We start from the raw sequence: 15,366 nt of genomic DNA, 5'->3' as shown, positions 1-15,366 counted from the left end.
AGTACACAGCTGACAAAAAGGAGAAACGCAATGTGCCGTACGTTCTTAAGTTGATATAACAAACAGGTTTTCAGTCACCCAAAGATTAATAAGACACGCATTAACCTAATATTCAAAAATGATATTTGCTATAACACCCAAGTTCAAGGGTGCGTATGTACAAAAGGAGTTCATATGTCCCTCTTAAATGAGAAATTAGTATATGGTCCGTGATCATTTTAGTTCAAGAAATCTTCACATGACACGCCAATTTTTGTTTTCATAAATTGGAAACATGAGATTGTGTCATATGAAGATTAACTAGGATTACACCAAACCATACAATAATTTCTCAAAATGAAATACCAAGGTTAAAAAAAAAGTACCCTTCAAGAGCAATTATAAATTTACACGGATCTAGATGTAAATATATTCTCAGCTATGCTCTAAGGATATCTCATGTTGCAATATGGTCATTGCCAAATGTTTAGGGAGAGCTAAGTGTAAGGACTTCTGTTGACTTGTTTGTTTAGCTTGTACTCAAACTGTGATTTTCCCTTTGTTGATGAATGTCCCTCATGGCTTTAAACCTTAAATCTTCACTAAAATCAGTTGGTTGTTGGATAGCATTTGGAATGCTGATTCTCCCTTCAAGCATGTTTACAACCTCAGACATTGTAGGCCTATGTGAAGGTGATACAGAGGTGCACAGGAGAGCTACTTTCATCAAAGTTATAGCTTCAGTTGGGTTTACCTCTGATCGCAACCTTTCATCAACCATCTCTATTAAATTTTCTGCACGCTGCAGATGAAATGCCTGCAATGGGAATTTTGTTATCTTTCTTTAGAATGGTGAAAATATGGATATTTGCATTGGATAACTACCAAAACAAAAGGGATTCATAATGTCAAAAATGTATCAGGGATTGAAGCATAGTAGAATACCTTGTCTAAAAGGCAAACACAATTATCACTTGGCATAAAATTCTTGTAGTTCTTCCCACTAACAACTTCGAAGACCACAACCCCATAACTGTAAACATCAGCCTTGTAAGACAAGTAACCCCATAATGCATATTCTGGTGCCATATATCCTCTGCAAAACAAAATTAACAGATTACAATTCATGATCAATAAAACTTTTATTGAGTATTTATCATCAAGGGAGAGATAACTAACATTGTCCCAGCGATTCGGGTGGTGACATGGGTTTTCTCTTCATCAAGCCTAGCCAGCCCAAAGTCAGATATTTTAGGGTTTAAATTCCCATCCAGTAACACATTAGTAGCTTTGATGTCTCGATGAACAATCTTGAGTCTTGATTCTTCGTGTAGAAATGCAAGACCTTTTGCTATGCCAATACAGATCCTAAGCCTTGTTGCCCAATCAAGTTTAAGTTGATCTTTTGAGCCTATAAGATGCAAAAAGAAATTATGGTTGAATTAATATGAATCACGGTTGCAAAATTCTCTGGCCTTGCTGCTAAAGTGATAGAAATGGGAAAAAGGAAAAGTTTAACAGTATAAAAATCTAAGCACAGGGTAATAATTGAATTAATTTGTCTAGAAAAAAGGGGAAGGAAAAACAACTAGCTGTAGCATTCATTCATTCCTTATTTTATATCCTGAAAAATGGAAAAGGGTGGGAAACAAACTTCCTCAGATTAATCAGATCTCCTAGTGATTTCTCATAATGAACACTTGGCACCTTATCTTACAAAACATATAATAAATGACAAGGCAAAAGACAAACATAATAGTTTGCACTCCTGGGTAGAAACTCACTGAATAAAGCATGAGCCAGGCTATTATTTTCCATGTACTCATACACCAATATCAATTGATCCCCTTCAATGCAAAATCCATGAAGTTTCACAAGATTAGGGTGTTGCAAACAAGATATCATGCCTATCTCATTCAAAAATTCACCGTTTCCCTGCCGTGACCTTGATGAGAGTTGCTTGACTGCTACCAATGTACCATCAGATAATTGACCCTGCAATCCAACAATTGTTTAGAATTCTAAATGTTAGAGAGGAACATCAATTTTTATGCTTGGAAGAAAAAAGGGCGTTCACTCTAATACCTTGTAGACAGGACCAAAACCACCTTCTCCAATCTTGTTATCAGGACTGAAATCCTCAGTGGCATCTCTAATTTGTTTTAACGTAAATGTCCCCGTTAAACAATCTCGTCTTTCAGTATCTGTTCAATATGTCAGCCGTAAAATAAGTGTTCCAGAGGAACAACCAATTTCATTTTACGTAGTAAGTTAAACGTATCTGCATTATTTAAGAGTATTTGAGGAAAGTACAAATGCTTGTTATGTGTCAAACTGCATAGAAATGCTTGTCACCATAAAAGGCAATAAGTGGATGCAAATAATTCATACGCATAAAACACCACCCACATAAGAGATAAATCGTTATCTCCAATCCTCAAAGGCTATTGGATCCAAGAATGAATACTTTTCTAAATGCACATTCTTGGATGCCTTGGAGGCCATAGTAAAAAATTAAGGCAAGTTTTTTGCTTTTGACCTATTATCTTAACCTTCATACCCACTTTGGCCATAGTGAATCCCTAAGGAGGTCTATCATTATGGGCACTATATTCAATCTTACCTGACCACGTCTTGTAGCACCTAGCTAACTTCACAGTTCCAAGACGCTAAGTCAAGTGATTGACTTTTTGGGAAGTTTGAACTTGGAAATCTTTAAGAAGCAAATCAAGTGAACTAATTTCAGAATGGTAAAAACATGATAGTATTTACCTTTTATTTTCCTAATTATTCCTTTGAAGTAGCCCTTCCACCAAAAGATTCCAACTATGATAATGACAAGGCATAGAGCTGTAACTCCAAATCCAACTCCAACGATTATCTTATGCCTTACATTTTTTTGGTCTGTACAAGGTTTAGAATCTGGAAAAGAAAAAAAAATCATGAGATCTAATTATCTCAAGAAAATGGTGCCAAAATATTTAAATTAGAACTACAACTTTCAAATATTAAGAAGCTTAGTTCTAATGCCGAATATAGAGAAATTCATAATTGGCTTGCCCAATGGATAGGGAAGCATGTTTACTTTCCAAGTCCCATTCAATAATACAATGAACAAATTGTAGCGTGTAAGAAAAATTCTAGAGTTCCAACAATTTAAGATATCACAACTCCATTTCGTTCCCTTTGAATGTTATTCGTATAAAAAATATCCCATAAATTCTTCCATATAGCAAGGGCAGGACAATTATGCTTATTTCTCATACCAGTGAAATGGAAAAATTAAACAAACAAGCTCATTATCCATCTATATGAATAAAGGATGGTTGTGGAGAATAAGAGAGCTGTCTTACTGCAATGCCTTTTTTCATTATGCATATATAAACTTGTTTAAACAATAAAGATTACCAGATAAAATATAGCACCATCGTGAAGTTGAAGGTTACTATCTATAATTGTTGAAAATAAAGTGCCCAAGAAATCATTAACAAATTTTACAAAGCTCTAGGTTTGCTACATCTAACTGACTCTGAAAGTTCGCACAAGCTAATGAGACTAGATAATGAGTTGATACAATTGCTAATGTTGCAGGTAAGGGGGTCATTTTACTGAACTCTTGAGCATACAAATATAAAAACAGTAATTAGTCCCAGATAAGTTGAGAACACAAAACAGTATAGAAGAGTAGCTGTGGTTGGACTACCTCCATCTAAGTTTGGCTCAGACTCAAAGTACTCAACCCATGCTAATCATTGTTAGTGAGGAGCTAAGAATTTTCAAATTGGAACTTTTTTACAAATACTAATAGAGTTATACAAGAAAAACTGAGGAAAGATGTCCTGTCATAACTAACCTAGTAGCCTGTTTTTATATTACATACACTAAAATATCCCTTAGAGGAACTGAAATACGTAAAATGACCTGCAGTTGAGATGCTATCTTATAATCCAATATCTAACAAAAAGTCATCCATATTAAAATTACAATACACAAGCTGAATCATCATGCAACTCACCAGAAACAATAGAGAAAGCTGATATGAGGGGACCATAAACTCCACTAACAGGAATCCTTGTAGTCCCCTTGCCAGCCCAGTAGAATTGAATCTCCAGAATATTGTCTGTTACATTGACATTATATAAGGACAGTATATACGGTTTTTGAGCAACATGCGTTTCACCTTCAATATTAAAATCCTTCCTAAATAATGCTCCCTGAAACAGAGCAATCTTATTAAATCCTGATGTGGCCAGCAAAACACAATTCCAATATTTTGAGCAATACCTGAACATAAATATCAAATAAGCGCCTCCCAAGACTACTGTATGTGTTATCGTTTGAAAATTGTATTTCTGCAAAGTGGAGTTTTACAGTATATTTCCCATTTTCCATGCAATAGCGAAAATAAGTAAGTGAAATTGGAGCAACACGAGCCGTTTTATATAGTTCAGGCAAATTTGAAGACGGCAAAGACCTAATGTAACGTGAATTTAGGTAATCACCATCATCCAAGAAATCTCCAGTGCTGCTAAATCCCCAGTGATTTTCATAATCAATGAAATATTTAGCAGCACTACTACCTAACGCACCATCATCTCCTACATATTGAATATTTTCATCATTTTCCATCACCTTTACATTCTTTCCACCACAATTAACATGAAAACAGTGTGAATCTGCAATAATAGAAAAATGAAGTTAGGAAAAAAATATCACAGAACAATTGTGCATCAACCATAATGAAAAAAAATTACATTCTAGGATGATCACGGTGTACTATTTCTTTTTTGGTTGTTCAAATCTCAAACCAGTTGAAAGTTAAGATATAATAATGACAATCAGTACACTATATGCCAATAAAATAATACAGTTATATACACTTTCAATTAAAGTTGAGCTCTTCTAGGCTTCTTGAATGAATTTAAGCTGTCAGAATTAATTCAGTGATAAATTTATCCAATTTTATATTTCCTACTTTTCACGTTCAGCCGTGTGTATCTTGTGAAAATAACAAATCCAGGAACAAAAAAAATTATAGAATTTATAACTCAAAAAGTCATCAAACTATATGTGCTTGACAAAATCCGGATTGGATGCAGAATAATATATATAAAAAAAATAAGATTAAGCAATTAACTTAAAACAGGAAAAAAAATTGAAATCAAAAGGAAAAAAAGAAAAACGAATATTATATGCACATGGATAGATACATCATACATGCATACCAAGCATCAACACCTACCATTTTATCCATCTATATGTATGTTCAATTATTTGTGATGTGGATATATACATGCATATACGCTGTAGCAGATGTGCAAGGGTGCTCTATAACTTTCAAAGCTGAAATGCATCAAACTTCAAATTGATCATTCCTTTTTAAAGGAAAGGGGACCTTATAACGCATGTTAGTATGCAAAAGAAATTGTCATGTAAATTCTGAGACTTGATAAAGTAGCAAAAGGGCCCAAATATAGAATAAGTATATATACTTACATGCAGGACAATTGGAGATCTTTGAACATGGAAGAAGCCCCCGTCTGTCAAGAATCGACATCGACAGTGGTACCAAATTAGTTCACTCAAATGCTTAAAACAACAGAAAAAGATAGTTTCTTACAATTTGGTCCCTGAGAAGCTCCGGAACAAGTTTAAGTTTAAATTTCTGCCAAGTTAGACAAGGTGAAACAATCATTAGCTTTACAATAACATGAAAAACATTGCTATTTATACATCATTTTTATGCCACTTTCCTATAATAAAACAGAAAAAACACACATTCCAAAACACTACTGTGCATACATGCAAGCACACACATACACTATGTTTATTTCCCAAAACTAGAAAAAGTATGTAGAAAGTGCAAGAATTAAGGCGTATAAGTAACAAAGGCACAGGAATAATTATTGCGAAAGACTTTGCATTCTGACAGGTAATCTCTACAAGCAGGTTGATCTGGTCCTTGCCACGTAAAATTGTTGTAAGAAAGGTCACTGCATGCAAATATCAGAAAAAAAAAAGTATATTATCAACAGTCAAATGTTTTTAATTGTACCACCATATACACAATCATATTCTTCAGTTCATGCAGAATCTATCCAAGATGCTATTTTACTGCAGTTGAACCAGAAGACTTATAACAGATTCATTGGCTAGAAAACTTTGGTACATAGTGTGTTGCAGAGGAATAAAAAAATCTATAAACAAGAAAAATTTGTAACCTAATAAAAATAATTTTCTCACAAAACAAATTTAAGAATTCCTATACAGAGAAGCAGAAAGATATATAAGTGAGCTTAAAATTTAAATTGCTAGCTCCCTCATCCTACTGATTGCAAGAATATCAGCAGCTCATAATACACTTGCATTGGAACAATAAAATATACTTTTTGCAATATTAAAGTTGAATTGACTGAGTAAGAAACATACAGACTGCTTCCATCCTTCAAGAGTGACTCAGGTAGATTACCACTTAGCATGTTGCCAGTTAGGAAGCTGGAAACGAAAAAAAAAAAAAAACAATGGAAAAGGGTTTACTATTACAACATTTTAACTCAGGCAATAAAAGGGAACACTTTTTGTATGTGTCTGCTTACATGGTTCTTTCTAAACACAAACTCAACTTGAGGGTAAATATTAAAATAATACCTCCTTCACTCCACACTTGCTGATATTCTTGCCGGTGCATTGGTTTTTATTAGATGAGTTTCATCTCTTTTATGATTGTTGGGAGAAAGAAGATAAATTACTTATTCTACTTATAGTTTAATGCAGCATATTTTAAAATTTAGAGAAGCTTGCTTACAGAAATCTCAGATGCCCCACAGGTACATCGATGACTGGTATTTCCCCAACCAACTTATTGAAACTGACGTCCCTTCAAATGTTCAAGAAATAGTATAAATTTTCAGGGTTAAAAAGTTTGAATTCCGAACTAGAATTATGTGAATATACAACTAATTTTTTTTCTTATGCATTAGCGTTTAATTTTTATGTACATTCATCAATGAAATTAGCATGTTGCCGTGCTATATATCTACCCTAGCATACATGAAACCAACTTTTACTTCCAAATTAATGCTCAACTTAACGCAATTAACCAAAGTTCTGATATTACCTTACACATAAATTTAGATTTTCCTCAAAATTTCTTATGAACATTTAGTCCCCTTGTTCGTGGACAAAATTTTCCATCTCCTATCATATGTCTTTCACAAACTTGAACTAATAAAACTGCATGTTTCGTTGGATATGTAAAAAACGAAGGAATGCTGATGGGAACTGGAAGTTAGGGGCAGTTATGACAGTTATTGGTAGAAAGTAGGGGCACTAATTATCAAAATATGTAATAATACTATCATTAGCAATTATTTATTATTAGAATATTTTCAATAGTAACTGTGATGCGGCTGACAGTTTAGGGCAGGAAGTTAGTGTTAATATATTTAATTCACTATAATTTGTTGTTAATATGATTAGTACAACTGTTAGTTAGTTTCAAGTACAGCTGTTAGCATAACTGTCAAATGACTTATATATATACTTATCCAATTGATGAATACAATCGATGAATTCATTTTACCAATTCATTCTGTTAACAGTTAGGAGCAGTAACATATTAAATATGTGTTTTATAGGGGAATAGAATCAATCATACATGTGTTGTTTTCTAGAAATATGATATTTGTGTTTGCTTCGATAATAAAAGAATTGAAAAGATCAGAAAACTGACACAAAAAATTCAAAATTTCTACTTACAACATATTCAAATTCTTCATGCTCCAGAAGTAACTAGGAAGCTCCCCAGTAATATGACAATTTCTCAAAACTCTACATTGAAAATCCTGAATTACTTTAAATTAAACAATAGCAGAGAACATATGCCAACTATTTTTTAACACACAGAACTCAACATACAATATTGTCATTCCTGTCATGTTTCTTAACATAGGAAAATCCTGACTTGGACTATTTATGTCACTAATCTTCCTGTATCAAATTTTCCCCCATGAGCTAAATATAGATGTAACAAGACAAACAAGAGAAAACATTAGTTAAACAAACAAAAATATTAGTAAGCATTTTACTTACAACTGATTTAAATTACTCAAAAGAGATATATTTGATGGGATACGGCCCTCCATTCCACTTGCAAGCATATCTCTTCAATGATGTGCATTATAATGAGAATATCCATCTTAATAACCATAATGAAGGCTTTATCTATTGTGAAAATTTAGAGTGCATTTGAAGTATTGTTGAAAACAAGAATAAAAAAAATGAATTGCAATTATCTCACAATCTTTCAAGTGATTTCCAATTCTGTATGAAGCTAGGTATTTCTCCGTTGAAACTGTTATCACTTATCCTGCTGCAGTGCACCATGAAATGATATTTATCAGGGAAAGTGTAAGTATTTACTTTCTAAGTGAAACAGTTAATCGGAACTTACAAATCTGTCAAATTCTGCAACTTAGCAAATGTCACCGGTAACTTCCCAGATAATTTATTGGATGATAAAATCCTGCAAAGATAATGTTGCATGTAAAAACAATCAGATAAGGAGTGTTTAATCTTTCAAATTTATTCTGACAGTAATACTACTGAATGTTGGAAAATAAATAGAAATTCATTGTCTTACAAAGTCTTCAGGTTAGAGAGACTTCCAAGTTCGTGGGGAACAACACCAGAAAATTGATTTGCTTCGAGATTCCTGATTTTAGGTCAGAGAAATAAAAGTGAAAAAAGTAAGATAAATGCACTATGTCATTAATTATAACTAGGTACTGGTAAATAATCACAATACATGGCTAAAATATTGCTTGAAACTTCCAGAATCATATAATGGCACAAGAAAATGAGCCTGAAGTTTCACTATTTAACTTCAATCAACATAAAGTCATAAATCATCAGAAAATAAAAAAATAAGAAAAGTTTATTAATAAACTTACAGGTATGTTAGAGTGGTAATACTTCCCAACTCCTTAGGAATTTCCCCAAATATACGATTAACAAATAGAGAGCTGCACAGTATAGCAACCGTATTTAATACAAAAGGCAAGTAACTAGATGAAAACTTTCAATTAATTGATAAGAACTTACATATTAGTTAGTTTTGTTGAACCCCACTCCTTTGGAATCGTACCACTTAGGTAGTTCAAAGCAAAATCACTACAATCAAAGCAAATTTCATTTCAATTGGCAAGGTGACAAGTTCCACCAAAATGGGAACAAAATTAGTTGAGAAAAAAAAAATTCTTAGTTTTAACGTTAAACAACAGATTTTTAAGGTGTTCATAGTTCTTACACTTGTGTGAGGTTAGGAAGCTTAGCCAAATAAGGTGGAAGCATGCCAGGAAGGTTGAGCCGTTTGAAGGTACTAAAACATGGAAAAATTGTTTAAGAATAAATAAATAGGCTCAGACAAGCAGTATTAAGATTCAATAATAGTGTTTCAGAATTTAAAGTCCACAATGAATTTCTCATACATACGACTATAAGGAAACTATAGATTAAATATATTAAAATCTAGCTATATCAGAAAATATAGCGAAGCATAAACTACTTCAAAGTTCAAAGCATTCAGGATAAGATAAGGAGATTTTTACATCCCAACTACATGACAGGTGTTAATTTCAGAAGTGCAATCACAATCAATGCTGCTTTGAGATCCTTTAGGTGGCTCTGGTGTTAATCTCAGCATTTTACTATGACAAGAATCACTATCAAACTCCCAATAGGTTGCACCCATCGTGCTAGTGATTTCTTTAAGAGCATCAACTGAAAAAAAATGACACTATAATTATGATATAACAATTAAGTTGTACAGTATAAGAAAAGGAAACAATAACAAATAAAGTTAGATGTTAGAACTTAATAAAGCTTGATATAAGGTATCTCCATATAAAATTAGGGGGACTGACACTAGATTCACTATTTAACTTGATATTGACCATGGAGGAGTAAAAACATTTCAGTGAGTGATTAAGTGTTGTTGCTTGTTAGTAGCTAGCCACCAACTACAATAATGGTGCAAATTAACCAAAGAGGTTGACATGAGCAGCTCCTGTCAATTGAACATAAAATATTTTGTCGATTATCAATTGTATACAAGGATCGATTGGATATTTATACTCCAAAAGGCAAACAGTACTGTAAGTTTCCTACAAGGAATGAGACACCGTTTAGAACAAATAATACCGGCCCAGAATTAAAACCATCAAAATTGATTTCTCAAATGAATTCTTTCTGTGAAAACTTCAGTTACTCCGTGAAATTTTGGACATCAACTGTTTATTTCTATCACTGTTGCTTCTTACTTCTTAGTTCTTACACACTTGCTGGAGATCCACATTGAAAAGTGATATGACTAAAATAATATATATAAATTAGGAGCAACTTTCATAGTTTCACTTTCACTTCAAAAGTTAACTTTTCAAGTTGAATTAGGATCAAATTTAAATTTTAAGATTGTATCACAATTTATCCTAGTAGTTGTAATTGTTATATGGCTTATCAAATCACTCTGAGTTGACTTATGGGATTGAGTTAGGCCATAATTCAAATTTCAAGAACATTTGATGGCATTGTTACATAGACAAAAGAGTATTCATGGAATGCAAAGGTATCGGAGTCTTTCGCAGAGCAAACCAGTCGAGGTTGATCCCAAAAATCACTACAGACTAAACAAAATCGCCCCACCTATTCCCTTCCTCTAACCCCTGTGCAGAATCTAATGTAGAAAGGATACAAAATATTCATAACTCTTTCCAAGTTGGCATTAAACTGAAGGAGCAAATTCCTTTTACTCCGGACTTAATATGCTTTAATACTTGCCTTACCACGAATATAACTATTAGGAACAAGCAACTGGATGGAATTCTTCAAAACAGATCAATAGAATAAAGAAAGAAAAAACACTTCAAAATTGAGGAAAACTTATCATACCAGTGCACCAGTAAGAAGACGTTTTTAGTTCCATTATGTTATTTCTTGATTAAGATGAGCAGGGTGAATTAAAGTCAAGCGACTGTTCATATGGTCAAATTAATTTATAATTGGAACAGTTTCTGTCATTTGACGTACGGCAAAAAGACATTTTTAATAACATGGGACAAACTTATACTACCAAATATTGAAGAAAGTCAAGGTTTTTGGCGCATCAGACCGCAATCATTGCTGCAACAGCAACATTTATTCACCATATTTGAGATGTGTGTTACTAGCAACACAAAAGAGAACAGTGTTGAATAAACCAAGATGCATGATGCAAGCAAAAGCAGCACACAAGCTTTTTGTGTACCCTTCTGACACTTTAATTTGTTCAGGATTCCAACACAAGATGCTGTGACACTGGAATGAATAACGGATTCTTACCCTCCTCTTGGGGTAGTTTGGGTAGTTTGGATTCTGCGTATTCCAGCCATCTGAAGCAACTCAGTGCAAAGAGTAAGAAAGCAAAGAAGGTCCTAGGTAGCATCATCCTCCACCCCGAATGTTTCTTTGACCTGCAACACCAAGTAGTTGTCTTGTTTTGATAACTTAAGTGACTCTGGAAATGGACAGCTGGCAGAATGTGTAGCACGCACTTGATAAAGGCAAAAGCATAATAACGCAGATGGGAGAAGAAAGATCAATAATATCATCAAAGATTCAAAGGAAAATGATAATGTGCACGTGAATGTTGTTTTGCTGTGCGGGATGCTCTCGACCAGAAATAATAGCTTATAGTATTATTTTAGGGAAATTGTATTAATATAAAAATCTTATCCCAAAAGTCATATGACAAAGGGACATAAGAAGAGAGAATGTGAGATAAGATTACGCTTAAACATATGATTTAATAATTTTAATTTCAATTTCAATGATAAAAAATTAGTTTCCCGTTTAATAATTTATAGTGTACTCTACTGCTTGGCCACTCGATCTGTGGGGTACTGGGGGGTCCTTGTTGCATATTAGTAGCATGCTCTTGATTGTATCGTGTTGAACTGTTAGAACAAAAAAGAGAGCATTTTAAACATGAAAGCTCCTTTTCAGCTACAGCCACTGAGTCTCTGACATGACATAAAAATGTTGCGGTCCCTGTGACGACAAAATTACGGATAGGGAATAGATGCCGGAGAAATTGATGTTCTTTCTACTTGTTTTTTTATAATTGAAAGTTTAGGCGGATAGAGTTGAATACAGTTACTCTCATCAAAATATGTCTTAAGGGTGACTGAGTATTTACATATGGTTCATCAATAAAATTTTATATTGATAGTGAAATTTATATTTATATTTTTGTGGAATATAAGTTTAATCTTTATCAACTTAATCAATTTCTATTGGTTGTGCTTTCTACTTTATGAGCCAAGAGAAACAACGGTTGCAACTTGCAAAGAAAGAATTATCATACAAATGTTTATTGGAATTAATATTATTACAACATAGAGATTCTATGTTCTGGCTGGTACAAAATACGAGTTTGTATTAGCATTTGTCATTCGCGTTTAATCAAATTTTTACATAGAGATACACAAAAGCAATTACAAGTTGCTTATGTGATCCATATTTAAGCTATATGGATGTGGATTTAAACACGTTAGAAGTATTTGATTAAAGATCAGTGAATGTGATCCAAGAAACAAGGATGTATTTAATTTCTTCATAATCATGTTGAAACACTACTCATTAACTTGATTTTAAGTAATTTCATGTGTTTGAATGAACGCTTTGGGAAGATTTATTTTGAAAAAAAAAATTAAAGTGATGTAATTAATGTTTAGGTTTTTTTACTATAAATCAAATTAGAAGTAAAAAATTCAGTATAAATTTTTTATCTAACGAAAAAGCTACAAAAAAGCTACTTAAAATCATAGTTACTTCAAATCAAAATACATTTTGAAATCATAATTAATTTTTCAATATGAAATTAAACTGTGAAAAATTACTTATTTTAACTGATTCTAGAGAATCTATAATGAAACAACTATTTGCGCAAGTTGAGAATTGATTTTGAATCCCATATAAATTCTAAGTTGAAGTAAGTTTAGATAATTTTCTCATGAGTTGTATACAAAGTTTTGTTATTAACCTGATTTTATAATAAAACTATTTAAACGTAAATCATATAATTTTAAAATTAATTTTAACCAAAAAATAATTTTGCAAAATCAAATTTATAAAGATTCATCCTAATTGATTTTGAATTAATTGATTTTGAAATAATCCAAAATCTTATGACTTAGATTTATGAGTATTATTTTTTCTTATATGATATTTAACTTTTTTACTTCTACTCAGTATGAGATTTCACTTCACATTGAGTTATAATGATTGGTGTTGTTGGTACTATGAGGTATTATAAACGTTATCAAAGAGCTAGAAGAAAAGAGAAGAACTTGTTCATGAGTGGATCAAACTCCGGGTTAGAAACTGATTTAGAAGTAAGCCCAATTTATGCTATTTGATGATGCATGAGATGCCGATTGAGCTTTAAAGAGTTTGATGCTTCTATGCTAATTGCTTTTGGAGATTGAAAAACATATATTGAGAAGGTGAAACACTTTGATCACAAAGCAAGTGTCTATGTATTTGAAAGACTGGCTCGCGTTTCAAGGGGAGTAATCAACAAAGTATCCAAATTAGTTGGTAAGTATTAATCATTCTTAACTAGTTTGATGGAATTAATAGCACGAATTATTATCTTTATCGCACGCATTTTGATCATTTGCATTTTAAGATTTTCTTATTTATGACTTGGCAATACCTGAATAACGTACGATGAAATTGTGGAAGAAAAATTGAAATTAAAAGTCATTAGTATCATCAGCTTTTATTTAGTAGGAAAATGTGTCTCAAAACTCCTTAAATGAAGTCAGAAAGGAATATATATATCACATAATGTTGAGAAATATTCCGATCCCTCTCTCTATATATATATATCCAAACTTTCGACCATTAAATTGACTCTAGCTAGTTGATTAGGCTCATATTCCAACAGGAATTATCTCTATTTAGAGGGGAAAAAACACTTAGATTTAGAATTACTTGTAAAAATATGTGTAAAAAAATGGTTTCAGAAATGTATACTATACCTGTTATATCTATTACATGCAACTTTATTTAGTTCAATTCTGAATTTTTTAAATAGGACTCTTTAGTATTATAGCACCATCCATATTTTTAACGTGTAATAATATTATATAAACTGTCGTGTTATTAATTTGACAAACTTTTGTGATGAAAAATAATAAATAGAAAGATAATGTGAACAAGTAAATATGAAACTCAAATATTTTTTTTATATTAATCACACTTTCATATTTATAAAAATTCTTCCCCCTGCTTTGAGCTATAAGTGGACATGCAAAAATGATATCATTTGTATCATTTCTTCAAATTATAATATGGTATCAAAGTTCACTTTATTTTTATTGCATAAGATGATGAGGAAAATGGATGTCATAGGTTGAAGTTCCCTTTATAGAGTTGAAACATATACTAATAATGGTTGGAGGAAACAACTAATTAATGTGAAGGATCGGAGGAGAACAACAATGACCATGAAAGTTCATTTAATGAGAATCCACGAACGAGGAGTTATTGAATGATGCTTCATTAATTATGCAAGAATAATGCAAAGGATTCTGTGTAGAGATGCTTCATTTAATGAGAATCCACGAGGAGTTATTGAATGATGCTTCATTAATTATGCAAGAATAATGCAAAGGATTCTGTGTAGAGATGCAGACAGTGGCTATAAAGAAAAAGAAGAAATAAGAGCTTAGAGGCTAAAAGGGCACCAAGCTTGATCATTTTTAGGAGCATTAATTAAACTAAAATTTAAAGATTGAATAATATGGGAAAGACATAAAAAATTTATTTGTAGAGGCATAAGATTTAGGATAATCAAAATGGAAATCATGTGCACGAGAACATAAATTTCTATAAAAATAACCATGGTATGATTAATGTTTCTAGCATGCAACATCCCCAAATTCGAATATAAAAAGTATTTTAAATCATTTTTTCATGTGAAACACTCTTTAATGCAAAAAAATAAATTTAGGAGAATGCAAAAAATCTTATTAACCATACATCTCATAATACTTGAATGTCTTAATATTAATCTAAAGACCAAAATATGATAACAATCTATGAAAATTAACACTAAAAATATGCGTCTATCATAATAACACTACAAAATCTAAAACAATGAATCATCATAAAAGGAGAGAAAAATATTCAAGCTAAATGTTCATTCTTCACCCAACAAAAAAAAAATATTACGTGTTATCATTTAAAGAAAATGACAAAAAAAATATCCTAAAAAATTACAAAAAATGTTAATGGTCATGAAAATAACATACCTTATTTGTTTTTATTTTCAAAGTGATGAAT

The 15,366-nt window shown here is 32.0% G+C and overlaps 1 protein-coding gene across 4 annotated transcripts; it reads right to left on the bottom strand.

Annotated features, from left to right (window-relative positions):
• Positions 1-17: 17 nt before the first annotated feature.
• LOC100305385 (ATP-binding/protein serine/threonine kinase) lies at positions 18-11,707 on the bottom strand. Of its 4 annotated transcripts, NM_001251468.2 has the most exons (25): positions 11,568-11,706; positions 11,356-11,486; positions 9,588-9,759; positions 9,287-9,358; positions 9,082-9,150; positions 8,931-9,002; positions 8,621-8,692; positions 8,432-8,503; positions 8,279-8,350; positions 8,071-8,142; positions 7,897-7,968; positions 7,738-7,809; positions 6,785-6,856; positions 6,409-6,474; positions 5,910-5,972; positions 5,600-5,644; positions 5,476-5,519; positions 4,264-4,655; positions 3,995-4,193; positions 2,752-2,901; positions 2,065-2,183; positions 1,764-1,974; positions 1,159-1,390; positions 925-1,075; positions 18-796 (listed from the first exon to the last, which is right to left on the bottom strand). In NM_001251468.2, exons 2-25 carry the CDS (start codon positions 11,459-11,461, stop codon positions 509-511), a joined length of 2,955 nt encoding a protein of 984 aa, NP_001238397.2. In that variant the 5' UTR covers positions 11,462-11,486; positions 11,568-11,706; the 3' UTR covers positions 18-508. The 4 variants fall into 4 exon arrangements, with proteins under 4 accessions (NP_001238397.2, XP_025984143.1, XP_014630771.1 ...); XM_026128358.2 differs by lacking the exon at positions 9,588-9,759 and having other exon boundaries at positions 101-796; positions 11,568-11,707; XM_014775285.2 differs by having other exon boundaries at positions 101-796; positions 9,588-9,775; positions 11,356-11,704.
• Positions 11,708-15,366: the final 3,659 nt, after the last annotated feature.

The sequence above is a fragment of the Glycine max genome, chromosome 5 (assembly GCF_000004515.6).
Source record: "Glycine max cultivar Williams 82 chromosome 5, Glycine_max_v4.0, whole genome shotgun sequence".
Taxonomy (NCBI): Eukaryota; Viridiplantae; Streptophyta; class Magnoliopsida; order Fabales; family Fabaceae; genus Glycine; species Glycine max.
The sequence above is the reverse complement of the archived record's forward strand: the minus strand, read 5'-3'. Positions and strand labels throughout refer to the sequence as shown.

Bases quoted from the DNA above. Each gene is read 5' to 3' on its own strand.
- LOC100305385 (NM_001251468.2), bottom strand. From the start codon at position 11,461: ATGATGCTACCTAGGACCTTCTTTGCTTTCTTACTCTTTGCACTGAGT. The intron at 9,151-9,286 runs GTAAGAACTATG...CTTTGATTGTAG, and splicing joins CTTCCTAACCTCACACAAGT to TGATTTTGCTTTGAACTACC. The intron at 1,076-1,158 runs GTTAGTTATCTC...TTTGTTTTGCAG, and splicing joins ACCCGAATCGCTGGGACAAT to AGGATATATGGCACCAGAAT.